This window comes from Callithrix jacchus, chromosome 4, assembly GCF_049354715.1.
Source record: "Callithrix jacchus isolate 240 chromosome 4, calJac240_pri, whole genome shotgun sequence".
In the NCBI taxonomy this organism is placed as follows: Eukaryota; Metazoa; Chordata; class Mammalia; order Primates; family Cebidae; genus Callithrix; species Callithrix jacchus.
The window spans coordinates 46,409,310-46,437,227 of record NC_133505.1 but is presented as its reverse complement, the minus strand read 5'-3'; the positions used below and the strand labels follow the sequence as shown (position 1 = coordinate 46,437,227).

General features: G+C 37.8%; 1 protein-coding gene across 7 annotated transcripts in view; it reads right to left on the bottom strand.

The window, feature by feature from the left end:
* Positions 1-27,918, bottom strand: part of ZFAND3 (zinc finger AN1-type containing 3) — a 335,328-nt gene that overhangs the window by 86,293 nt on the left and 221,117 nt on the right. For all 7 annotated transcript variants that reach the window (XM_078369088.1, XM_078369085.1, XM_078369084.1 and 4 more), the window contains one exon: positions 4,177-4,359. In XM_078369088.1, coding sequence (XP_078225214.1) covers positions 4,177-4,359 — 183 coding nt within the window. The remainder of the gene's footprint in view (positions 1-4,176; positions 4,360-27,918) is intronic.

Below are 27,918 nucleotides of genomic sequence, written 5' to 3'. Positions count from 1 at the left end.
CCTTCATCACCTTGGCAGATCACAGCTAAAGAACTTTGCAAGATATAGATGAATCAGGTTGCCTAGTCTCACCTGGGCCTTCACTGCTACTAGGCAATCACTTTATCTCCTGTTGACTTTTAAAGCATCCACCCTAACAGCTCTTAACAAACTCAGGGTCACTTCTCTTATCCCCATATTCTCAACCCCCAATCTGGCACATATCTCCTCAATCCAGCACAGTTGCTTTCAACCTAGGTGAGGTAGTAAACACAACCTGAAAAACCTTTGCAAATGATATGCAGGTTAACCACTACTAGCTACTTCCTCCCTTCCACCCCAAAATGCTTATGCACCTGTTTGGGAAAACAAGTCAGACTCTCAGGGAGAAGCATATATAGTCAAAAAAGGTGACCTCCTTGTGTATAAAGACCTAATCTTACTCATTTCTATACTCAGCACTTAACTTAGTGTCTAACATATAGTGCACTCAGCAAAGATGCTAAATGAATATACAAACCACTGAAATAATTTCTTAAATATTTTGTTAAATATTATTGTTAAATAGTTTATTTAGGTAATCCATCTTATGATCACTAAATCCAAGTGCTTCTTTGTCAGTTTACAGCCTTGGCAGCATTTTCATAATATTGTGACAATATACTATAGTGACTGGAAGTGTAGGCTCTGGATCCAAATTCATGTGTTAGTGCATGGGCTGCACTGCCATGCAATAGCTCTGTAACTTTGGGCAGAAAGTTAATGAATCTCTCTAAGCTTTAATATCCTCATCTATAAAAACAAGTATAATAAAAGCACCTACCCTAATAAACTACATTGAAAATTAAATGTTACTGCATCTAAAGAACTTAGAATAATGTTTAGAATACAGCAAATGTTTCATAAATATGAGCTAACATTATAATAATTATTATTAAAGCCCACACTCTACACTGAAATTTGTTCCTTGGCTTTTGTGACCTTGCCCACTATCATTCTCCTCCTGACTTCTTCAGTTGCTTCCTCTATCTTTTTTGCTCCCCAAGTGTAGAGGTTTCACTTACAGGACTATCCTCACTTTCTTTGCTCTCACCCTTGGCAACCTCATTTAACCCCTATGGCTTAAACCATTATCCCCACGTGGATGAAGTCAACCTTGACTTCTCTCCCCTGAAAATCCAACTCAACCAGTTGCACACAATACAAACTTAAGTCATCACCATATCTCCAATTGGCAAATCTCATTTTCCTAGATCTGTAAAAACTTGAGCAATTAGGAAAGAGATTAGCTTCAAAAAGTATAACTCTAAGATGAACATACAATGGTTCAAAGCAATGATATCACCAAAAAGAGAGAGAAAGGAAATGAAGCTAGTGGAATTAGACATCCTTAATCAGGCTGAAGGTATTCATATTTTAAAAGAAAAACCAAAGCAATCTACAGTGGCCTAAACTGGCTAATAACTTTTGGTTATGATGTAGGTTCCCACATATCTTAATCAGAGAGAGAGAAAGCATTCTTCTTGCCCACACAAATATTAATCCCTGTGACAGTTATATTTCACATTGTGAATTAACTGATTAAAAGTACGAACTCTGAAGCCAAATGCCTAAATTTGAATGTGGTTTTGGTATCTACTAGTTTGTCACCATAGGCAAATTACTTAATCCTTTTTGTGTCTAATTCCTCATCTATGGAATGAGTATAATGACAGTATCTACCTCATTGGGTTATCACAAGGAACAGTGAGAAAATACGCATGTAGAATAATGACTTATACATAAAGTGCTCAATAAATGGTAGTTACTGTTAGCCTCACATGCATTTTGGCTGCTTGAATTGGTTTGCTGTGGCCCGATCCTGGTATCCATGAATTCAGTCCAGGTTCCACCAGATTAAGATCCTGAACAACCTTTTCCTTAAACCAGGAGTTCTGAATCCAAGGGCCATAATAAGCTGCAGAGAAATTTTATGCAAAATTGTGTATAAATGGATGGTGTATATTTTTCTAAGCCAAGGGGCTATAGCTGTCATCAGCTCCTCGTGACCTTGACTAGATTTTTGCAAACAAAATCTACTGCCTTAGCATTACCACTACCATTTTCACCATTTTTTTTTTCTCTGCTTACATGAATTCTACACCTGCCCTGGCCTCTATTCAATAAGTTACAATATTTTTAAAATTCTCTCTTTTCAATGTTATTCCTGTTTAATCCTTTCAATTTTCAATACAACCAAGGTTACTTCTCCAAAGAATTATAATAATATCACTTCCTCTGCTCAAAAACATGGCTACTGTCTCAAATCCAAATAGCTTAGCTGGACATTTACGCCTCTATGTCTTGGCCACAATTTACTCTTCCAGCCTTGTCCTTCATTCTCTTCCATAAATGGTCCTAACAGAGTCATTTGCCATTGAGAAACTCCATACAGCTTTCTTCCTACAGCTCATTCTACTGTCTAGTATGTCTCTTCACCACCTTCTATCCATCTTTAACACCACTTCCTCAGTAGGTCAATGTCCTTCAACAGTTGCTCTCTTTAATATATAAGGACCATTAACATGGGTATATGCAAACATGTATCAGAGTTTCTCAAGCTCAGCATTACTGGCACTGTGAGTTGAATAATTTTTTATTGCAAAGGACTGTCCTATGTGATGCAGGACATTTAGCAGCATCCCTGGCCTCCAGACATTATCAAATGTTCTGGGGCTGTTGGGTAGAAGATCACTCCTGGTTGATAACCACTGATATACTGTAACAAATATATTTAATTTCCCATTCAAATTCTTTGAGGACAAGGACTATGACCCTGCTTATTTAACATTCTCAGTATTACCAAATACCGTAGTTTATGATAGATTTAGGTATCTGTTTCCTGCTAACCTTTGAAAGTTAGTAAACAGAACATACAATGGTTCAAAGCAATGATATCACCAAACATTCTAACCTGTGTTTCTAGATATTCATTAAACTTGAAATACTAAATTTCAACTTAGCTTTTTTTAAAAAAAGACTGGGCCTCATAGGCTGCAGTGTAATGGTTAGACCATAATCCACTGTAACCTTCAACTCTTGGGCTCAAGAGATCCTCCTGCCTCAGCCTCCCAGGCAGCTGGGACGACAAACACACACCACTATGCCTGGCTAATTTTTTTGTTTTTTGGTAGAGCGAGAGTCTCACCATGTTGCCTAGGCTGGTCTCAAATTCCTGGCCTCAAGCAATCCTTCTGCCTTGGCCAAGCAGCGCTTTTAAAAGGCAAAACCTGCTATGTCATAATATCCCTATAATTTTCAACAAATAGTAGCAGTTTTCAGGTCAGGAGTTGAAGACCCTGTCTCTACTAAAAATACAAAAATTAGCCAGGGATGACGGCAGACACCTATAATCCCAGCTACTCGGGAGGCTGAGGCAGGATAATCGCTTGAACCCGGGAGGCGGAGGTTGCAGTGAGCTGAGATGGAACCACTGCCCTCTAGCCTGGGCAACAGAGTGAGACTTCATCTCAAAAAATATATATATATTAAGTAGACAATAAACTTCTATATCACCTACATAATGGCATTCTAACACTGAAGACTTATGGAAGAGTAATACCATCTCCTCCTTCCTTTAAATGCCCTATGTTCTAAGAAATACAGTGTTACCTCAGTTGAATGCTTAGAAACAGTCAAAGCCCAATTAGTGAGAGAGGTAAGGTTTCAATCCAAGGCTCCTCAATTAGGGTTAGAATCCCTACTGGTCCTTGCTGTACATTAGAATTCTCTGCAGAATTAAAAAGAACAGACCTCTGGGCTTCCCTCCAGATCAATTAAATGAGAATTAGAGAATGGTGCTAAAGATTAAAATTGTTTTAAAAATCCCCACTGTATTCTAATGTGCAGCCATAGGTGAGAACCACTGCTCTCTAGACTGGTTCAAAACTTCATATACTTTGATGGGTATAAAAGGCTATCTCTTCAGGAATGGCTGAAACTTATTCTCTAACTTGCTGGGCTTGGGTGTTGTATGTGGACACTTATCTTGAATTAAAAGAAGTGCTGTTGTTACTGGATGGAAAGTCTTGACTGTTGTAAAGAAAAAAATAAAATAAAATAAAAAATAAAAGAAGTGCTGTTTTTTTCTGGCATTACCAAGAAGCTTATGCCAAGGTTCTTAAGCTGCTCTACCACCCTCAGAAGCTAGGCACTTACACTCCTCTTTACTTGGTGAAGTTACATTCAGTTCTGTCGGAAGCGGCTGCTGGCTGGGACTAAGAGTGGGCGTGGTTATCGAGGTATTGTTGTTGTCACTGGTGGTCTCTTCAGAAAACAAATCTGATTGGCTGTTACTTGTACTTGGAGCGGAATCATCGTCTGGTTGTTTCTTTTGAAAATCTGAAGAAAAATAGAAAATCAGCTTAATTAAGGAGTTCACCGTCTCTGAGGATTAGAAAACAATGAAAGTTGATAAAAAATTAAATGCAACAACAGCAATAATAAAAGACTGATCTGGGTGATTGAAAAAAACCACGGAAGTAAAACACTGGTCAAAAACGTTTAAGATTAGTGGAAGGTGACTCGAGTTAAAAGTTTTCCAAGGTCCCTTATTATTCAGAAGAATGCAGACATACTGATTTTAATTGTTTGGCTCTACAACGCCAGAGATGCATGTTAAAAATTTAAGGGTAATCCGTTGAAAGAAAAAGGGAATAAAGAACAGTTTTGTAAACTTTTCAGAAGGAAAGGTCATAAGGAAAACGGCAGCACAGAAAGCAGCAGAGTAAACAGAAAACACATAACAAGATGGTAGCAATAAGTATAAATATGTCAGTAATGGTAATAAATGTAAACAGACTGAATTTATCAGCTAAAAGAAAATTTGGAGTAAAGTCAAGTTATATTCAGTTTACAAGGGACATAATAAAAACATAAATATGAGAGGATAAACAAAATGTTAAAGTACAGTGAATACTTGAACATCATGGGTTTGAACCATGTGGGTCCACTTACACGCAGATTCTTTTCAACCAAATGCAGATCAAAAATACAACATTCACGGGATGCAAAACTCATATATGGAAGGTCTACTTTCCATATACGATGGTTCTGCAGTGCAGACTGATGGATTTGAGTATGCCGATTCGGGTATATACAAGGGAGTCCTGTAATCCCCAAGTATAACATGATTGTATATATAAAAAGTACCTGGCAAATAAATATAAAGGAACAGGCAGGGCACAGTAGCTCATACCTATAATCTTAGCATTTTTAAAGACTGAGGTGGGAGGGCTGCTTGAGGCCCAAAGTTTGAGATGAGCGTGGGCAACACAGCAAGACCTCATCTCTAAAAGTTTTTAAAAATTAGCTGGGAATGGTGGGGCACACCTGTAGTCCCAGCTACCGAGAGTATCCCTTGAGTCCAGGAGTAAGACAGAAAGAGGGGGAAAGAGAAGGGGGAAGGGGAAGGGAAGGGGGAAGGGCAGGGGAAGGGGAAATGAGGACAGGACAGGAACAGAGAAAGGAGAGCGGGAGGAGAAAGGGGAGGGGTGTGGGAGGGGCTGAGGAGGAAAGAAAAAGAACCAAGAAATGAAAAGAAAGAAAAAGTAAAATGGGAGGGGAGGGGAGGGGAGGGGAGGAAATGAACAGAAAGCTAGTATGGTTTGAGTACTGTCAGAATATGTAGACTTTAAGTCAAAAGCATTATTAGACGTGAAGAAGATCATTAAAAAACAGTAAAAGAGGCTCCACCAAAGCCACAAAATACTGTTGTCCCTTACTATAGATGATGATTGGTTTCAGAACTCCTGCATATACTCACGTTCCAGAGTCAGCCCTACTGAACCACCATATATTAAATACTCCTCCAAATACACAGCTTTAGCATCCCGTATTTTCATTCTGGGTTTGGTTGAAAAAAGCTTCATATAAGCAGGCATACAAATTTCAAACTCGTGTCATTCAAGGGCCAATTGTACTTAAAGCAAAAATGGTTATATTCAAGAGAAACTGACAAATTTCCTACAGGGGACGATTTTAATATACTTCTCACACAAAATAATTAATAAGCATACAAAGACCAAGAATCCAACAATTAGAGAATGAATCGTTTTCAAGCACATGGAATATTTATAAAAGTGATTAAAACCTGGCTAAATTTTGACCACATACTAGAATACAAACCAAAAGTCTCAATGAATGCCAAAGAATTACCAAGATAGAGACAATACCTGACCATAGGGCAACTGAGTTAAAAACTGCTAAGAAGAAAATTCTATATATTTGGAAATTCCCCAAATAAAATAAACAAAAACATTTTAAACTTATGGGTGAAATCAAATTATAAAATACTTGTAATTAATGAAATTATTACATATCAATATCCAGTAAAGATAAAAATACACATACATTACCTAGACCCCAGTCATCTAATCCCTAAATACACACCTGAGAGAAACTCAACACACATATTCAAAGAGACATGTACAAGAATATTGTCAGAAGAAGCCTTAAGGTCGACAAATAATGGCACAAACAATGGAATAATGTACATAATGGAAACAACTATTGTCACATATATCAACATGAATGAATCTCACAATCATGAAGTTGAGGGAAAAAAGTAAGCCACTAAATAACAGTAGATTGTACTATTCTTATATAAACCTTAAAAACAGTCAAAACTCGGCCTGGCGCGGTGGCTCACGCCTGTAATCCCAGCACTTTGGGAGGCCGAGGTGGGTGGATCATGAGGTCAAGAGATTGATACTATCCTGGTCAACATGGTAAAACCCCGTCTCTACTAAAAATACAAAAATTTAGCTGGGCATGGTGGCTGTAATTACAGTGCCTGTAATCCCAGCTACTCAGGAGGCTGAGGCAGGAGAATTGCCTGAACCCAGAGGCAGAGGTTGTGGTAAGCCGAGATCATGCCATTGCACTCTAGTCTGGGTAACAACAGCGTTGTGATCACCAGAATGGCCCAAGAAAGAGACCTCCATGTCAAACCTCTGGCCATTTCCAGCACCATTAGTGAGTGCAATGAATGTAGCCAGTTAGTAACTGTTAAGGTGATCAATGCTCTAAAGCCCCCTCTGCTTCTTTTCTGTGTATTTCTCCCAGCCACTTTCTTGTTCTTCCATGTTTTGACATTTTAAAATGGCTTACTATCTCAGTGTTATTTGTATAGCACCTTCAAGAAAAAGGTACTATATCAATGGAATAAAAATACTGCAATAATGCTTCTTCTATATCATGTCATCTCATTAGCTCTCCTATGTCAATAATCACTGTGTCCCTCCCACAACTATTTAACATTTAATTGGAAATGTTATACCGTTCTGAAAGAACCGAAACTGAGTCATCATTGTACCATCTAGCACAATCCCCAATGCTTGGAGACAGATGCACACACGGAAACTTACTCAGGCACAATAACCCTTTGAAGGTAAAGGATGTTGGTGTCTAAAGACAATTATTAATACCAGATCCTACCCATACACTCTTCAGCCCATGCTTGCCATGCTCCTTTCATGCTCAGGTAACTTTGAAGTTTTCCTTTATAAACTGGCAATTCAGAACTTCAGGTACTCTTTTAGGAATAAGCAGTTGACACAGGGTACCTTCTTTTAACCTACACTCCTTCTTTGCCTTTTCTATACCTGCACAGGCTGATGATGTCATAACATCATCAGGCTAACATACAAATTCAACTGGCTGCTCACAAAGAGAGGAGTAGAAGCTCTTATACATTCTATGCTTGAATCTGAAACAGAATCCAGGAATCACAGAATGTTACAGCCAGTAATGACTTTAAAATTCAGCTCAATCCTCTTATTTCATAGATAGAGAAAGCAAGAGCTGAGAAAATTACTACAACTTACCAGAAATTCAAAGTTAGCAGTCTTCTAACTTCCATGCCAAAGTCTGTGCAATACAAAGAGCTTTAGAGTTAGACCTGGATTTAAATCCTGATTTACTAGGCATATAGCTGAAAGCAAATTGTTTGATCTTTTGGGGCCTTCTGTAAAACAAAGGGAGCTGGTTACTTACACCTCTCAGGATAATGTGGGTTAAATAAGATAATGTACATGAAAAACCTAGCATGTGAGTACTCAACAATGACAGAATTAAGAAGTAAAGGTATTTTCCTAACTTCAAGAAAGGTGCAGTAAGAGTTATCTTTTCAGTTTCGCCCGGATATTTGCATCGCAGTTCTTACTCTCTTATGCTTTTCGTTCCAAATCCCACTCCTTGCTAATGATTGGTCCAGGGATGGCTATGATTGCAGGGGCTGAGCAGGGTAGAGACATGTTTGATTTGCAACCAGCACCTCTCTATAAGATTCAAGTTCCAGTCAGCAGAGGAATGGAGTCATAACCTGACCTTTGGAATTAGCATCCAACTTCGGATTACTGCCCAAAAGAAAGAAATTCTCAGAAGCCTATTCCGAAAATCAAGGGGAACAGATTTATATTACATGTAAAGAAGTAAACAACAAAATATGAGGCACAGAGCCTGCCTCCCATCATTCTACACTGGAGAGCAGTGAAGATGAAAGGTCCAGAAACAGCCACTTCATCTGACTCAGACACAGTGAAGGTCTGTTCCCTTGATATACTGTATAATTCTCATATAAATCAGAAAGCTAGAAATCTCCAAGCTTATCCATCTCTCTAAATGAGAAAAAAACTTAGGAATAATTAATTTATAAGTTGGTTGAGTTTATGGTATATCCAAAGGTCTTAAACTTGTCTTTGAATAAAGTTGTGAGTCTGAAAGAGGTTTATGTGAATAAAGCTTCTCCAAAGCAAACTGTTACTTGTAAAAACTGAGTTTAAAAAAAATTGAACTTTAATGGGATTACTGAGTGAACCAGCAGTCCAGATCTTGGCAACTTACCTTATCTAAGGGGGAAAATAATTTCTCAACGAAGATAAGCTTGAAACCTTAGTACCCCGTAATGGAATGTCTCCACAAGATAAAGTGACCTAATAGTGCTAGCATAGCCAAAATAACCAGCCCTGAGACTGGCTGCCCACATACTCACTGGCGTATTTTTCTCAGCTGTTTTCAGAATGATTTTTCACATGTCAATCTTCTTACTACAAGATGCACTTGAAATACTGGGGGGCTATGAAAACACTTTGTCCTGCCCTGCTTCACAAGCCCATTAACCTGGGTGGTCTCTCTAGAACACCCTTATCTAGCCACTACGCAATACTCACTCTGATATGCACATGTCCCATTGCTTATCTCTCAGATGTACTATGCTGATTTGGCAAGATGCTTAGAACCCCAACCCCACTTCTAGATTATGACAATAATATGTCTTTCAGAATGATTTCTTCAAGATAATTTAGAAAGAATTTTGGTAATTTGGTTAAACTTTTTCTCTCATTGAAAACAAATTAATTCTTTTTAACACTGTTCCATAACCTTTTCTTTCCTCTTAGCAAGGTATCCTGAATGCTTCATTTTTGTCAAATATAAATGAGTGATCACTAATGAGTACGCAGTCTCATTCATTTACGATACATGAATTAAACAATCCACTATTATTACACATTTTCGTTTACTAACTTTTCACTATTATAAAAAAGACTTCATTGAGCTTCCTCAAGTTATATCACAGAAGTAGATCAACTGGTAACAGAGGATGTACATTTTTAAAGCATTTGTTACGTATTACCAAATTCTCTTGGCAAAGCCCTCTGCAATTTCCCATAGCACAAGACTTACTATGGTATAGAAGTATTATCTGTTCACTTGTCAGTCTCCTACATTATTCAGGATCCAGAACAAAAGATGATTCTCAAAAAATGTTAATTGGATAAATAAGTGGTTAATGTTCTCCTGTAGAAAGTCCATCACTGGATTATGTTTAAAAGTATTTATCAATTGTTATCTTAAACGGTTTATTTCATAAACTGTTTTGTGTGTCTTTAAGGGTACTCTTAGCATCATGTGAGTCAGCACTTCTAAAAGATAAAGTGCTTAATACCTGTGAATTTTTATTTTCACAATCAGTAAGTAGAGATGAGAAATTCAACTGCACTTGTTCCAACTCACTCATCAAGACTATTTGGACTCACTAATAAGGCTTTTGTCATCATTGTAGACACTAAAGCTGGGCATAAAGGAAATCAAATTCATAGTGAAAGAGGAACTAAGAGTTAAGTGTTTCCTATGAGTCAGGCACTCTGGCAGGGGCTTTGCATTCATTTTCTCATTTAGCCCTCAAAATAAACTGGGCAGTAGATGTCATCACCACATGTCGGCAGACAACAGTGTGTATGGCAAGCTTGGGCAACCTGCTCTCTCCTCAACAAATGCTAGAGCTAGGGTTTGAGACTCAGGTTTATTTGACTCTAACATTTGTGCTCTTTCCGCTATACCATGCACCACAGAAGCAACCATCTCCCAGCTTCCTAAAATCCAACAGCTTGTAGCCTGCATGGGGTACACTGCTGGTTTCCACATTTCCATTCTGTCTCCAAACCCCATCTGACTATATATCACAGATTATAAATCCACGTACCCACCGGAAGCTTTAGTTTGGTATTTCACACCATAAAACACTTCATGTTTCCAGTAGTCGAATTTTAAAAAATGGGAAAGATTGCCAGGGGTTTTGTTTCTCAATCCACTTAAAAATAAAAATTCATTTCCCATATCTCAAGAGTTTGGTTCATACAAGGCACTGTACAAAGTCTTCTTTAACAGAAGAGGGTTCTGTTCACCATCCCCTGTCCTCCCAATTTATGTCCATAACAGGCTACAGCTTCCATTCATAGAAACATTTCTACGTTTCTAAAGCTGCATTGTCCCCCCACTCCGATTTCAACCACAAAACTTGAACATCTTATTTTAAAAAGCCATAAAGCCATTAGTAGCCAGCCAATTCATAAACCAGACTTCTAGCCTTCTCATTAAAATCTTAATAAAATTCTGGTAGTTGGATGTTAACCTGGGTTAATAGCCTCAGCAATAATAAACTGGTTAAACAGGAGTTAGCAAGAACCAGTGCACTTATAGACTTGGTTACTATGAAAACCTTATTATATGCATTTACCTTATGCACATGTGGTAGCTTATGTGACAAACTGGGATCTATTGAATGTGACTAAGTTTACTTAGGTGTCCTTTCACGAATATTGTCTAGCTTCTTTAAAAAGCAAAAGCAAAACACCTTTACCCTATCATATTCTCACCCAAACTCTCACGGCGATTCCTTCTAAAAATCAGACTATCTTCTTTTTTTCAAAAAATTATTTTTATTAATTTTTATTTTTCTTTTAAAAATTACTTTTGGCCGGTTGTAGTGGCTCATGCCTGTAATCACAGCACTTTGGGAGGCCAAGGCGGGCAGATCACAAGGTCAGGAGATGAAGACCATCCTGGCCAACACAGTGAAACCCCGCCTCACTAAAATACAAAAAAATTAGCCAGGCATGGTGGCGCACGCCTGTAGTCCCAGATGCTCAGGAGGCTGAGGCAGGGGAATTACTTGAACCTGGGTAGCAGAGGATGCTGTGAGCTGAGATCATGCCACTGCACTACAGACTGAGCGACAAAGCCAAGACTCCGTCTCAAAGAAAAAAAAAAAAGAGAGAGAAAACAAAGATTATTTTTGTTAATTTTAAAAATCAGACTATCTTCACTGATCTCGGAATAGATGGACTGAATAACACTGCTTTGTTTTTGTGTGCTTCCTTTTATTTTTTTGAGAGAGGGTCCTACTCTGTTGCCCAGGCTGGCATATAGTGGCATAAACATGGCTCACTGCAGCCTCAACTTCCTGGGCTCAAGTGATGTTCCCACCTTGGCTTCCTGAGTAGCTGGAAGCTACTTCACCCAGCTACTCTAAAAAACATTGTGTGTGGTTTTTTTTTGTTTTTTGGGGGGTAGAGATGGAGTCTCACTATGTTGTCCAGGCTGGTCGTGAACTCCTAGACTCTTCCCACCTTGGTTTCTCTAAGTGCTGGGATTACAGCCACCATGCCCAGCCTGTGTGCTTTCAAATAAGGTCAAAATATATACATACAACACACACACACACACACACACACACACACACACACACCCTACATGTATATATCCTCCTAATGATAATAAATGACTCCTATCCTGTGTTTCCTATTTATGCCCATGAATCTGCAATTTGAGTAACACCTCAAAAATAAAATGGACCTTGTCTTCTGCCTTTCTTCCCAACTCAAGAGATGGCATCAACATTCACCTAGAGAATTAAGTCAAGCCAGGAATTATCATGAACTCCACGTTCTCCCTTCTTAATTTTACATCTCCCAAATCACCAATTCTAGTCACTTACAACTCCTAAGTATCTCTTGAATGTATCTACTTCTCCAATACCACCACCCTAGTCTAAGCCATCATCATCTGTCAGACTTCTTTGATAGCAGCTTTTTTCTTTTTTTTTTGAGACAGAGTCTCACTCTGGAGTGTAGTGGCTCCATATCAGCTCACTGCAACCTCTGCATCCTGGGTTCAAGCCTCTCGGGTTCAAGTGATTCTCATGCCTCAGCCTCCTGAGTAGCTAGAACTATAGGGGTGTACCACACCACGTGTGGCTAATTTTTATATTTTTAGTGGAGACAAGGTTTCACCATGTTGGCCAGTGTGGTCTCGAACTCCCAGCCTCAAGTGATCTGCCTGCCTTGGCCTCCCAAAATGCCAGGATTACAGGCATGAGACACCATGTCCAGCCTCTATAACATCTTACTTGAAATCTTTGTGTGCTCTTTTGGCTCAGTCTGATCCACTCTCTACAATGCAACCACGGCAATTGAAAAAATATATATATATATATGAAAACAAATTCTGGTAACATCACTTCCCTGCCTAAATCCTTGAATGGCCTCTCTTGGCCTTTACAACCAGATCCCAAATCCTAACCATGGCCTAGAACTTAGAACTGGCTGCTGGCTATTTCTTCAGCCACATTTGATGCCACTGCTCCTCCTCTCCCTCTCTTGCTTTACCTCCTTTTCCAGTGCTCTTGGTTTTTCAGACACTCTAGGCTCTTTCTCAACATGGTGTACTATTTCTTTTCTTTTTTCTCCCCTCCCCCCCACCCCAAGATGGAGTCTTACTCTATCGCCCAGGCTGGACTGCAGTGACACGATCTCAGCTCAATGCAACCTCCACCTCCCAGGTTCAAGCGATTCTCCTGCCTCAGTCTCCTGAGTAGCTGGGATCACAGGTGCACACCACCACATCTGGCTACATTTTATATTTTTAGTAGAGGCAAGGTTTCACTATGTTGGCCAGGCTCAAACTCCTGACCTCAAATGATACCCCTGGCTTGGCCTCGTGCCTGTAATCACGCTGGGATTACAGGCATAAGCCATTGCGGCTAGCTGTCAACACAGAGTACTATAATCATGACACATGGAAGATATTTTTATCTTCATATTCACCTTGTTAAATCTTACTCATATTTGAACTCTTAAATACACACTACTTCCTAAGGGAAGTCCTTGAGATTACCTATAGAAGGCACTTTATTAAATATTTGTTGGATGAATGAATGTCTTATTCACAGTGTGTCTCAGCCCCTAGAAAAATGCCTGCCACATAACACACAATATAAATTTGTTGAATTCAACATACTGGATACTGACAAACACACAAAGTTGAAGAGTATTAGTTCTCTTACAGACATTAATGGATTTTAAATTGCTACAAAATGTATTTATAGGAAGCAAGAGTGCTCCTACATACAGGAGAAATATTAAGCACCCCGTCAATAAACAGATGTTTGGATTTCATAAATTATCCCTGCACATATAAAAATTTCTTCCTTATTATTCATCATGAGTAACTTGTCCTCAAAGGACTTAAAAGGTCTTTCAAATCACTTCCTGCTTGCTTAGATACAAACCACAAAACTTTTTATTTGAGAATAATATAAGTAACATTAGATTGGCTCCCAAAAGCACATCCTCAAATATGTTTTGCAAAAACAGGCAAGAAGAGAAAATATGAAGTTGATAAAGCTTACTCTTTTCAGCAATTAAGATTACTTTATAATCTCGTTTATCACCAAAATTATACATTCTCTAGATTCTTCACACCTATAGAGCCTACTACTCAGAAGTGTGAACTAGCAAAAAAATTATTTGGAGTAAGGCTTGTTTCTTATACAGCATTTATTGTGCAGACTATACCATTTTCCCTGTAACAGTGTTTCATATTTATTTACAGGGCATAAATTAACAATGTTAGCATTACAGCAAATATCTAACAATCCATTAGTATTACAAAAATGTACATTTACCTTATTTCAGGCTAACCACAAAATGTCAATTTTTTGAAAACACAGGAAGAAGTTTTCTGAATACTGTGGCATTAATTTAGTTCTAACAAAATATGCACTTTATGATGTATGTGCATATATACATACAGTTCAACCATCAAAATGAACGGTAGAGTCTGGCATGTTGTGGAAAATTTGGGTAAAGCTGACAAAATAAAATAGGCAAGTTAGAGCCTAAAATCAAAACAAGAAACTTCTATTTGTTTAGAGTTGATCCTTGGTATCATCTAAAGACTTAAACCATTAGTCCTTAGTGTCTTTCATGAATTATTCCAATGGCACGGATGGGGCATGAATATAACTGCTGAAGAGGCTGGACTCTGGAATATTTTAGCCCAGACCTAAGACTCTGAATGTTCCACAAAGACTTCAGTGACAACAGAATAGAGAAGCAGGAAAGCATTTGGAAATAAATTAGAAAACATAGCAGGTTACCACCCCCCATTTTAGATCACTGATTGTTTTTTTGATTGTATCCGTAGTCCTAATGCTATTAGCCTTTTGTTTTACCATGCAGATGTGACAGGAGAAAAGACAAAAAAGTAACTCCTACCAGCACCTCTCTTTTGAGGGAGAGGACGGTGGTGAGACTGGGTAGAGCACAGGTGGGACTGCTCTTGCCCACCTATGCTCTTACAACCTGGTACTATTTGTTCTCGCTTCCTTCTATCGACAAAGGCAGCTCCTGACTTAATGAGCTATTCCTAAATACTCCCTCAACATTCCCTGAGTATTTCTACTCACTTCTCAGACTTATCATCTCATACCAGGACCACACACCACAAATCTTCAGGTCTCCTTCATTTAAGCTCTGCTACTAAGCTGACCACTGCATCTGTTTCAGTGAATTCAACTTAGAGTGGTGATACCAACTTTTGAGATAGATTTTCCCTTAAGATAAAACTTGCAAATGTTCAGCACAAACTCAAAAAATACAATATGCTATATTTTAAGAAGGTCAGCTGGGCACAGTGGTGCATATCTATAGTCCGAGTGTATTAGTCCATTCTCATGCTGCTATGAAGAAATATCTGAGACTGGGTAACTTACAAAGAAAAGAGGTTTAACTGACTCACAGTTCCGAATGGATAGGAAGGCCTCAGGAGACTCACAATGATGGTGGAGGGGAAGCAAACATGCTCTTCACAAGGTGGCAGGAGAGAGGTGTCAAGCAAATGGGGAAAAGTTGCTTATAAAACCATCAGATCTTGTGAGAACTCACTCACTTTCACAAAAACGGCATGGGGGTAACGAACCCTGTGATTAAATTACCTCCCACTGGGTCCATCTCATGACATGTGGGGATTATGGGTACTACAATTCAAGATGAGGATTTGGGTGGGGACACAGCCAAATCTTATCACCCAGCTACTAGAAAGGCTGAGGTGGCAGGATTGCTTAAGCCCAGGAGTTCAAGGCCAGCAAAGAATGAAGTGCCTTCTTAGCCAGGATAGTAAGGTGATTCATGCTTGTAATCCCAGCACTTTGGGAGGCCGAGGCGAGTGGATCACCTTAGGTCAGGAGTTCGAGACCAGCCTGGCCAACATTGTGAAACCCCATCTCTACTAAAAATACAAAAATTAGCCAGGCGTGGTGGTGTGCAATGTGATCCCAGCTACTCAGGAGGCTAAGGCATGAGAATCGTTTGAACCAGGGAAGCGGAGGTTGCAAAAATAAAAAATAAAAAAAAAGAATTGCCTTCTCAAAAGTGCTCAATGAAAGTGTCGGGGTGGTGATGGGGTAGGGGCAGCGGGGGTGGGAGTGTGTGGGAGTCTCTTTCCCAAAGAGTAAAAGATCAAGTAGTGGTTTAAACTTCTAAGATAAATTTTTTTTGAAGGATGAAATGATGGGCTTACTAATACTTTCTTCTTACATCTATTGAAGCATATCAAGAGGATGCTCAGAGAAAATGACAATGATCTTCACAAGATTAGAGCTAATGGACTAATATTTAAGCAGTGAATCCAAGGTATCAGAATATATGATGTTTACATAATTCGTAATTCCTAAAAGGTATCTATCTTCACATAAAGACTGTCAACTACAGATACAAAAGATTTCTCCACTAGTGAGAAAAGTTCATGCATAATAACCTATGTATCATCTATTGCAGAATGGTGTGTGTAATCAGACTGCCTGAGTTCAAATCCTGGCTCTATCTGTTAATAGCTATGTGACCTTGGGTAAATTGCTTAACTTCTTTTGCTTTAGTTTTCTCCCTACAAATGAAAATACTACTACTACCTACCTTATAAAGTTATTTTGTAGATTAGATAATACATGTGAAAGTCTTAGAACAGTACCTGACATAGAGTAAATCTTGAATTAACTATACCTCTTCTCACTCCTAGCATGCAATTTTAAAAGTTGCTAGGTTGAGACTAGGGCAGTGAAAATAGTTTCTCTGGTGTGAATTATACCAAAGTCCTGGTTCATCAACAATGCAGACTAACAAGCCAACCCTGGGGATGCAAATACAAAAGTTTTCAGGGACCAGGTAGGTATCATAAATGTGTTAAATTAGGTGGCCTAACACAACAGGAAGTGCTAGTCATTGTGGCTAACTGGCAAGCTCAAGTCTCACCTGAAGGCATGTGATTTCAAATGTAAAAACAAAAATAAAAACCTTCAAATACAAGATGTCTGTGCACTGAAAGCCATTAAGGTAAGACCCTTGATTTAAAGAGACAAAAGCACTTACTATATAAAAGTTTTGAAAACTGCATTATTGATTGTGCATATCGTAAAGAAATTATTGATCAGATATATGTGAAATGAATGTAAAGAACAAACAGGAAAGTTTAGGGGTATAATTTCAAAAGTTTACGGGTATAATAATCCTGTGTAGGATTATTCTGAGGATGTCAGTTAATGCAGGTGCCCCTCATAAAACAAACATTAAATATATTTTTTAATGACTAATAGAAAAATGCTGGGGCCAGGCATGGTGGCTCATGCCTGTAATCCTAGCACTTTGGGAAGCCAAGGTGGGCAGATAGCTTGAGCTCAGGAGTTCAAGACCAATATAGACAACATGGTGAAATCCTTTCTCCACATAAAATACACAAATTGGCCAGGCATGATGGTGTACGCCTGAAGTTCCAGCTACTCAGGAGGCTGAGGTGGGAAGATCACCTGAGCCCAGGGAGGGTCAGGCTGCAGTGAACCACGATTGTACCACTGCATTCCAGCCTGGTTAACAGAGTGAGACCCTGTCTCAAAAAAAAAGGTAAAATACCTAGGTCTAGAACAAATCTTCTTAACCTAGGGTTCTTACTATCAGTCAGCTTAGGCTAATTTATCTACAAAAACAAATGACCCTAAAATTTACACGTTTCATAACAATAGTTTGTTTTGATCATAATAGTTTGTTTGTTAGGGTAGACAGCAGCTCTGCTCCAGGTATCTTCATTTTAGGAACCCAGAATGAAGGAGGGGCCCTAAATGGAACACTGGGGGTATCATTGCAAAGGAAAAAGAAGAACGGAACCACACAACAGCTCTTAAAGTTTCTGGTCATAAAAGCCATAGAAACTTTTCGTTAACATTTTACTAGCTAAAAGAAGTCACGTAGCTGAGCCTGATGATAAGGACAGGGAAGTATGAGCCTCACACTGGGAAGGGCACCAAATATGTGGGGACAGTAATCTGGGATTTCATAATGTGTGTACACAGAAAATTTTGCATATAATTTTGAGCAATTTTCTTAAATTATATGCAATATTGTATATGTACATAGGCACATTTTCCCTCTCAGAAAAAGAAATAAAGACACTATATTCTGCAAAGCACCACAGATCATAAACCAAAAGGGCCAAAGAAAAAAATCAGACTGGGTTTGAAAAAGGTACTATTTCTTTTTCTTGAGACAGAGTCGCCCTCTGTTGCCCAGGCTGGAGTGCAGTGGTGTAATCTTGGCTCACTGAAATTTCCACCTTCTGGGTTCAAGTGAGTCTCCTGCCTCAGCCTCCTGAGTAGTTGGGATTACAAGCATGTACCACCACCCAAACACTTTTCGTATTTTTAGTAGAGACAGGGTTTCACAATGTTGGCCAGGCTGGTCTTGAGCTCCTGACCTCATGTGATTTGCCCACCTCAGCCTCCCAAAGTGCTGGGATTAGAGGGGTGAACCACCGTACCTGGCCAGAAGTCGTATTTCAAACATATGGCCATTACTAATAATTATAATACTCGATCAGTACACTTTAGTTCTAACTCTGATTTTCCCAGCTGCTGATTACTAGACAATGTGGGCTGGGGATATAAGCGGAACTTTCTACTAGGCTGTACTAAATTCTGTAACAGCCTTAACAAAAATCTGAATACATGAATGCCATAAAACCATATTAAGCAGATACTGGCTTACTGAAAAGAAAGTTCCATCTGAAACAACTATGTCCAGGCAACTAAAGACCTTGTTCTTTATAAAATACCAGATAATCTGACTCTAATTCAAAATTTTGTGTTTTAAATTAATAGGGCCACGATGTGTTGGTTTTATCTTCTACTGATTACAACTCAGGCTCATCCCTGATTCTCACGGGGACACAGGTTACTAGGTCAGTGTACTAGAGCTTTTATTTATAGCTCCCTATCAAACAGAGAAAACAAATTATTACGAAGTCCTTCTTAGGAATGAACTGCCTCATACCTAGTTAATCCAATCCAGTTTGGCTCAATTTCACTTAAGACAAGTGAAATCTGGCATAACTAACACATTTAAAAAATATTTTTCATTTGGAAATGTGCTTTTTATTTCACTTGTAAGTATGGGTCAATGTGCCTTGAATGGATAGTGGAAGACATAGAAGTTATCCATTCTGAAATTATCTTTCAAATATTTAATAGCATGTGATAGAGGCAAATTCCTGCAGATAATACTAAACAAATTAAATGATCGTGTTCTATGTAGGCAACAACTCCTATTATCTCTTACTCTTATTCTATGTAGCTCAATAGGAAGACTTACAGATCAAAATCCTTTATAACTTTTTCTAATTTAGGCAATTTATTAGGCTTAGATCTTGCATTAGTCTGAGAGATCGTGCTTACCATTAATTCTGACAAATGAGCAAAAGGAAAATGAGATATATTTCAGTCATCATCTTACTTTTCATTCATAATACCCTTGGCTCCTATAATGAGGTATGCTGTAAGAAAAAGCCATATAAAAAACACTTTCTGAAGAGCTGTTACTGAGAACACTGTTTGCTACTCTTCTCACTAACCACTTTAGAGTTCATAACACAATGATCTTTGAACTACTTATACAGTATTTCCATTTTTGCTTTGATCCCTAGGAAGCTCAGATTTCAATCTGAGCTGTCTTTAATGATTATACAGGTGTTTCTGTATGGATTTATGTGTTCAAATTCCTCATCTCCATCTTACTAATCAATCTGTATTTTCCCATCGTCCTGATACCATGATTTAAAATGAAAACACTATTGTAATATATAAATGATATTTTTTACTAAACTACCACCTATTAGAAAGAGGTAGTATTAAATAAAATAACCATAATCTTACTTTTTAAGTGGGAGACTTCATAAAGGTAAGCATTTGAGATAATATATATTTATACCTGTATCACTACTTAAGTGAAGGCTACTGATAAAACTAAAAGGAAGAAAAATTGCTAGAAAAAATGTGTATCAAATTAAGAACAAAATTTTATGTGAACTGTATTAGAATTCCTATATAAAGAACTACAGTTACAGATAATTATTTCATTTTGTCTTTCAAGGCAAAGAATGCATGCATAAGAAGTATCAACTAACGTATTAGAATTTCTACATAGGAACAGCTGGGCACAGTGGCTCACGCTTGCAATCCCAGCACTCTGACAGGCTGAGCTGGGTGAATCACTTCAGAGTTCGAGATCAGCCTGGCAAATATGGTGAAACCCCTACCTCTACTAAAAATACAAAAATTACCCAGGCAGAGTGCGGGAGGCCTGTAATCCTAGCTACTTGGGAGGCTGAAGCAGGAGAACTGCTAAACCCAAGAGGTGGGAGTTGCAGTGCCAAAATCACACCACTGCACTCCAGTCCGGGCAACAGAGTGAGATTCCATCTCAAAAAAAAAATTATACATGGGGAGATGACAGCTATAACTAAACAGGTTTTAAGGCAAGACATGCCAAGTCTAAATAACAGATGTAAAAACATGAGGAGCTGAAAAACCATGGACAAACAAAAATGAACAGAGGATGCTTAGGAGGCTAGCTACAATATTACAAAAGCAGAATGATTTCCTTAACACTTTATACTTCAATTGTCTCAGCACAAATTATACAAATCCAAAAAGACTGGCTCAAAAAAGAAATGGTAATTACTTTTGCATCTTCAAATGTACTTTATCAAGAGCAAAAACATCTTCCCCACACAACCAGCCCCTACGCTCCCATTTCGTGGAAGTGATTTACCGTTTCACTTAGCTCTGTATGTGAATAACATTGAAGTGCAAACTCAAGGGAAAAAACTAGCATGTCAAGAAAGGCTGCAGCACATTCCCAATTTCTCTTTTAATACTGTGTTTATCAATTCGATAGACATTAAATGCCATTCATCTTTTTTCCTGGAAATAAAAACTAAAACTAAGAGTGACAAGAAAAATTGTCATCTCTGCAGCAAAGTTCTCGCTGAGACATTAAAAGATGCTAGTCAAGAGTGAACTGTGGCTCTAGCACTCAGGAGCTCAGGTTCTTCTGCAAGATGGAAAAACCAATTTCATTTATTTCAGATAATTTAAGAACGTTACCCTGCCAATCTAAAAAAAGTAAGAGTGTTGACAGACCAGACTTACTTTCAACCAAATTAAAATCCAGTAGTAAGTTTTTTACACTAAATAAATCTTCTCCATTAACTAGTCATGGCCAGAAATAAATGCACTGAAGACAGTAATTAGTGTACTCGTGTGGGTTTAAAGAAAAGGGTGAAAAGGGCCAGTTCAAAGGAGAAAAAAAAAAACAAACACCAAAATTAGCTTGTACTAGTAGTGACTGTATTCAGAGGGACAGGTTAAAGAATTTGGAATGGCTTTTTATTGGATTAGTTTTTGTTGAGATGCCACAGTTATGTACACAACAGAAGCTGTTTTGACTGTTCACCCTGACAGACCTTGTCCCCAAATCTTTATTTTTTAAATTGTGTCATTTAAAAATAGTTTCACAGAATATACTCATGTAATTTCGTAGCTGAAAGGCTTTTAGAAATAATCTACTTAGGCTGGGCACAAGGGCTCACATCCTAGACGATTAGCTGAGGCCAGGAGTTTGAGACCAGCCTAAGCAACACAGTGAGACTTTGTCTCAAAATAATAAAAAAATTAAAAATAAAAATAAATTAAATTAAATTAGCTGCGTGTGCTGCGCCTTTAGCCTTTAGCTACTCAGGAGATTGAGGCAGGAAGAGTCCTTGAAGCCAGGAGATCGTGGCTGTGGTGAGCCAAGATCATGCCACTGCATTTCAGCTAGATGACAGAGCAAGACCCTGTTGAAAGGGAAAGAGTGGGAGAGGGAAAAGAGGAGGCGTAAGTGAGGGGGAAGAGAAGAAACAGGGGAAGGGGAGATGAGAGGGAGGGGAGAAAATGGGGGGAGAGGGAGAAGAAAAGAAGAAAAAGAGAAAAGAAAAGGAGAGGGGACGGGAGGAGAGGGGAAGGAGAGAGAGGTGGAAAAATCTACTACATTTTTTTTTTTAAATCTAAAATCAAGGTCAATGGTATTACCAGCATTTTAAAGAAAGGGAATAGAGGGCTGGGTGACAGTAAGGAGAAAGAAAAGGAGGGAGGGAGAAGGAAAAGAAAAGACAAAACATGAAGAGAGAAACAACAGAAAAAATAGCATGCGCTACCCATGGTTATAAGATTAAATTCTCTCTTATAAAACTTTTGACTTTGTAATATATATATTTATCATGCATGCATATGTGTATATTAGATCACAATGGAAAATATATTTCTTATTGTAGGTTGCAGTCAAAAAGATTATAATACCAATGACCTAATACATTATTTTTTATCTGAGCAAAGTGAGGTACAGAAGAGAAGACACCAACCTGTCCTGGGCATCTGCTGCAGGAGCTCAAGTGAGAAACATACAGAAATGTCTGATGTGAAAAGGGAAACATCTCACACCATGGATGATAATCTATGACTTTCCCAAGTAGGTTTTTATTACTTAATATAAATGATCTATTCTGTTAACCATCTATTCTTGAAAATACACCCTATAAATCTAGTTAAACCATTCAGATAGTTGTGAACTACTAGTCCTGAATGGCACTGAAAAGATAAACTCTTTTTTTTCTTATCTTCCTTTTTTGCAGATGTTTCTTTGTAGCTGGGAGTTAATAATGAGAAATTTTTCTTAATAAGAGAATTCTTAAAAAGCAGTTTGGCCTGGTGCGGTGGCTCATGCTTGCAATCCCAGCATTTTGGGAGTCTCAGGCAGGTGGATCACATGAGATCAGGAGTTCAAGACCAGCCCAGCTAACATGGCAAAACTCCATCTCTACTATAAATACAAAGGTTAGCTGGCTGTGGTGGTGGACACCTGTAATCCCAGCTACTACTCTGGAGGCGGAGGCAAAATAATTGCTTGAACCCAGGAGGTGGAGGTTGCAGTGAGCCCAGATGGCGCCACTGCACTCTACTCTGAGTGATGAGTGAATCTCAAAAAAAAAAAAAAAAAAGGGGGGGGGGAGCCAGCTAAAGAAGCGGTTACATGCATACTCTTTTCCCCCTCAAACTGGTCAAAAGTGTGATTTACTTAGTCCATGCATTGTTTGAAACGTATAATCTGTTTAATGCAACAAATTCTATGATAAAATCATTTCAAGAAAAAAAAAGTACACAAGATATATTAGGTCAGGCACAGGGTTCACACCTATAATCCTAGCACTTTGGCAAGCCGAGGTGGGTAGTTCACTTGAGGCCAGGGTTCCAGACCAGCCTGGCCAAGAAGGCAAAACCCTGTCTTTACTTAAAAAAAAAAAAATTAGCTGTATGTGGTGGTGTATACCTATAGTCCCCCAGCTACTTGGGAGACTGAGGCACAAGAATCACTTGAACCCGGGAGGCAGAGGTTGCAGTGAGGCAAGATTGCATCACTGTATCCCGAGCTGGATGACAGTGGCCCAGAGAGAGACTCTGTCTCAAGAAATATATAAAAACAGTGGAGACATCAAAAAAGAAAACAAAAATCAGTTTGAAGGGATGCCCAGTAGCCAAATCTGGAATAATTTAAGCATTAATAATAATAACAATAAAAATTAGTAATGGATAATGTACTGAATAACACGATCCATGGATTTATACTGATATAATTTAAGAAGGGGCAAGAGGAAAAGCTCTTTCTTACAGTGGAAAGCAAACTAATAAACACAGAAGAAATTACGCAGTTAACAAAAGTCATCAACGGATGCTAAAACTGGTGAGTGAAATTTTCATGAATAAAAATATATTTACATAGTCTCAAAGTATCTTCCATAATTTCTTATTAATTAGTAATAGAAATTTTATAGTGAAGAGACATGACGACAATACCTTAATCACATGCTTCCTGATGTTATGCACCACAGGCACATTACTTTTGTGCTATCACTCCCTAAAATGCGTAATTTCAATCTAATCATGAGGAAACATCAAGCACAAATTGAGGGATATTCTACAAAAAAACTGGCCTGTACTCCTTACTAATATCAAAGATCAAGAAAAATAAAAACAGGCTAAAGGAACTATTACATACTAAAGAAGCCTAACTAAATTAACTAATTAAAGAAGCCTAATTAAATTAACTAAATGCCTGAAATAAATTAGACCTTGATGGCGAGCGTAGGGGGGCAGGGGCAGCAAAGAATAGTAATCTATAAAAAGGATATTACAGGGACAAGTGATGAAATTTGAATATACACTGTGGATCAGAAAATAGAAGTGTGTCAATATTAGATTTCCTAATTTTGATAATTGTACTGTGGTTAAATTAAGAGAATGTCCTTGTTCTTAAGGAAGTATATATGAAAATATTTAAGGATTAAAGGCATGATGTCTTCAATTTATGCTCAAATAGTTCAGAAAAATATACATTTTTTTCTGTGTCTGTGAATGCTGTGTATGCATACAGAGAACGAAATAAGTGGGACAAAACATAAACAACTCCTATATCTGCATAAAGGATATACTGGAGATCTTGCATTAGTTTTTGGTACTTTTCTGTATACGTTTGAAATTATATCAAAATTAAAAGATTTACGTTTTTAAATGCTGTACTTCATGACAAAACTAAAGTTTTAAAAAGACATATACATGGAAGCAACTCAAGTGTCCAATGATAGATGAAGGTATAAACAAAACATAGTATATACATACATACAACAGGATGTTACGCTGTCTTAGAAGGAAATTCGGTCATATGCTACAGTATGAACTTTAAAACTATTAAGTGAAATAAGCCAGTCACAAAAAGATAAATACTGAACTGTATACTTAAGCACTGTTAAAATAGTAACTTTTATGTTAAATGAATTTTACCACAATTAAAAAATTTGAAAGATAATAAATTAAAAATTGTTTTAAGATATGTATGCAAGGATAGTCACTACAACCTTTTCTGTATGAGTTAACAACCAGAATGTCCTTTAAGAGCTAAGGAGGATATCTATGTACAGACAATGAGAAAAAGTAGAAAATGCAGCTTCTAAGACACTATGTTTTACATATTGACTGTACAAAAAGTTTTTTAGGTTTTTTTTTTTTTAAGTTTTTAATCCATTTCTGTCCCCAAAGTCTCAAGAGATGTGTAAAAGTTTAAGAGTAATAATATTCAGGTGGGAGAATGAGGAAGAAGAATATTGTTTTCCAAATAATAGTCGGCTTTCATTTACAGTAAGCATGCATTTTCAAAAATATTAAAAACAAAGCACAGAAAACATGACAAATACACATTTTGCCCACCAGCTAGAATTCATTTTAATATTAATCATATTTGCATTGTGCATATGTATGCATTTAAAATTTTTTTAAGTATTATGAATAAAGCTGCTGTTCTCCCTAGTGTTGTTCTGGCTCTGTAAACACAACCAATATCATGACTTTGGAATGTCTCCTTGTAGATCACATATTTATACTTGTATTATCTACACACTACAGAGCATTGAGTTTTAAAATTTACATAAATGGTACTGTACCGAATGTCTTACACTCTAACTAGCTTTTCCTCAAAGCTAGTTTTTATGTATATCCATGCTGACACATATGCATCTAATTTATGCATTTTATCTTCTGACTACTACTCCATCTTATGAATATATTATACTCCTCTTGTGTCGCCTCCTGAGGCAAATCCTTAGGAAAAGTATGACTCCTTGACAAAGCTAGAATACAAATGTGTACAGAAAAGGTTAAAGAGGAAGAAGGTGGCCAATTAGGTCATTCCATGACCTTAGGTATGTTTTAAAGCTGGCTATGAACAATTTTTATCTTCAAGTTGCTAAATCATTGACATGAGACAAAACACCGAAATTCTATAAACCCTCCGATCATCCCGTTCTTTCCAAAGAGTATTTATAGTCCTGTAAGATTGTCTTTTAGTAAGAAAGCAGATTTTAAGACAAATAAGACATATCATGTACAAGACAGACCCTATACCTTTTTAAACTTTATTAACAAAACACAAAGAAATACCGAAAAGAGATAACTGGCAAACTCCTTTAGGGTGAACTCTTTTAGGGCAAGGATTTTCAAACTTGTGAAATTTTGGAACACTAACAATATAGTGTGGTGATCCCAGATTGAAAAATGTGATCTAGGTTTTATTTCCAACCTATCTGATATTTAAAACAAAACAAAACCTGTTTACTTCAACACCCACAGTTTTACTTCTCAACAGCAAAACAGCCAGAACCCACTTAGCTTGAGCTTCAAATGAACCAGGTTTCAGGATGGGACCCAACAGCTTCTAAGACATTGTGCTGCCCCAAGCAGCTTATATAATATAGATTCAGCTCCTTTTCAGTATGCCTTGCTTTCAAAGACCTTTGCATCTAGAATAACATCCAAACATCTGACACTAATGTCATTTGGTAAAGACAAATTACTTGAAAGTCTACTGACCATGAAAAGGTACAGGTGACAATTCTGAATCTTCCATCTCATGCCAGAAACACTTTTTATTCTTTCTCTCTCTCTTAAAAAAAATAAAATAGAGCACCAGATGGGGGGAAATGACTTTCAGTCTACTCCTGTATGAATGTCTTTAGAGACCCTGACTCAGAATATTCTCCTGGAGGCCTAAGGTGAACCCTGCCATTTAAAAATTTCTCATTTTATAAACAATTTATTTTGTACATTCTTTCCAAATCCAATTAAAATGGTACATTTGCTTCAGTTTTAGTTGCTAAGATTCACTTAAAGTTCACACATTTTAAAATATCTGTATGAAATAAAAACTCAGGAGCTTTTTCAGAAAGAGCTAATTGACTAACATGCTAAGCAGAATCTCCTCTTTGATTGCAATCAAAGGCTGCACTATCATCTCTGCCTTTACCATAGAGGAGGAAGCAAAATGTATCGTCAACATGCCAGAGGGTAACAAAGTTCTCCAGCAGAGCTACTTCTTCTCTTAGGGTCTTCAATATCTCAATGGCAAAGAGAAGGACAGGATAAAATGTAAAAGGCTAGAGGTCTCGGACCAGCTGATTAATCCTTGAAGACTGAGCAGCCCTGAAGACCCTACTTGCAGACTGCCATGAAGGAGCCAAGTGTGACCCCCTTAGGCTTTTACCCCCCAATCTCTCTGTCCTTTGGCCCTTGTACTAATTAACTCATGCTCTTCTACACAACCCCCTCATATATAATACATATTAAGATCATGTGAAAGAAAAGTCACTCCCTGCAAGAAAGGATTGAAAATGTGCAGCCTGGGAAATTAATCTTTGATTCATACAACTTTGTAGTAAACATTTAGGAATATGATGGGGTTGTTATCAGTTATTTCTACTTGGTGAACAGGCATCCACTTGGCTGGTCTCTACAAGCCTGCATAACCTATACACCTGCCTTTTATTAGAATGACAAAGGTGAGCTTTTTTTAAAGGACCCAAAAAGTCTTCAGCCTAATTAAGGAGTTAGTCGTAGATGTGTGCCCGCTGTGCGGACCCATCCCAGTGGAAGTGCTACCTGTGTCTCCTACTCTAGGCATGAATAAGTTGTTTCCTTTATCTACATTAAAGCATGTATACCTTATACCTGTTAGCTGATGCTTTTCAATCAATTAAATGCTTTTTAATCACCCAAGTACACAGGCAATCTGGATCATGAGAAAATTTTTATCAAGAAGTTACATACACATCTATCTCTGAAATGGTGATGGATTGGTGATTAAAATGCCTGTTAAATAAGTACTGTCATACTTCTCTTAAAACTAAAAATCTGATATGAATTTACAACTCAGCTAACCTTTCCAGAAATTCTATTCTGCTGAACTGCATATTGCTACCTTGTATCAGACACCAGGGACACAACAAGAGGGCTACACCAAATTGGTTATCACTCAGATAACACCACAGATATTTTCTACTGATGTCCTGTTCTTTTATGTTATGTGTGCTTACCCATTC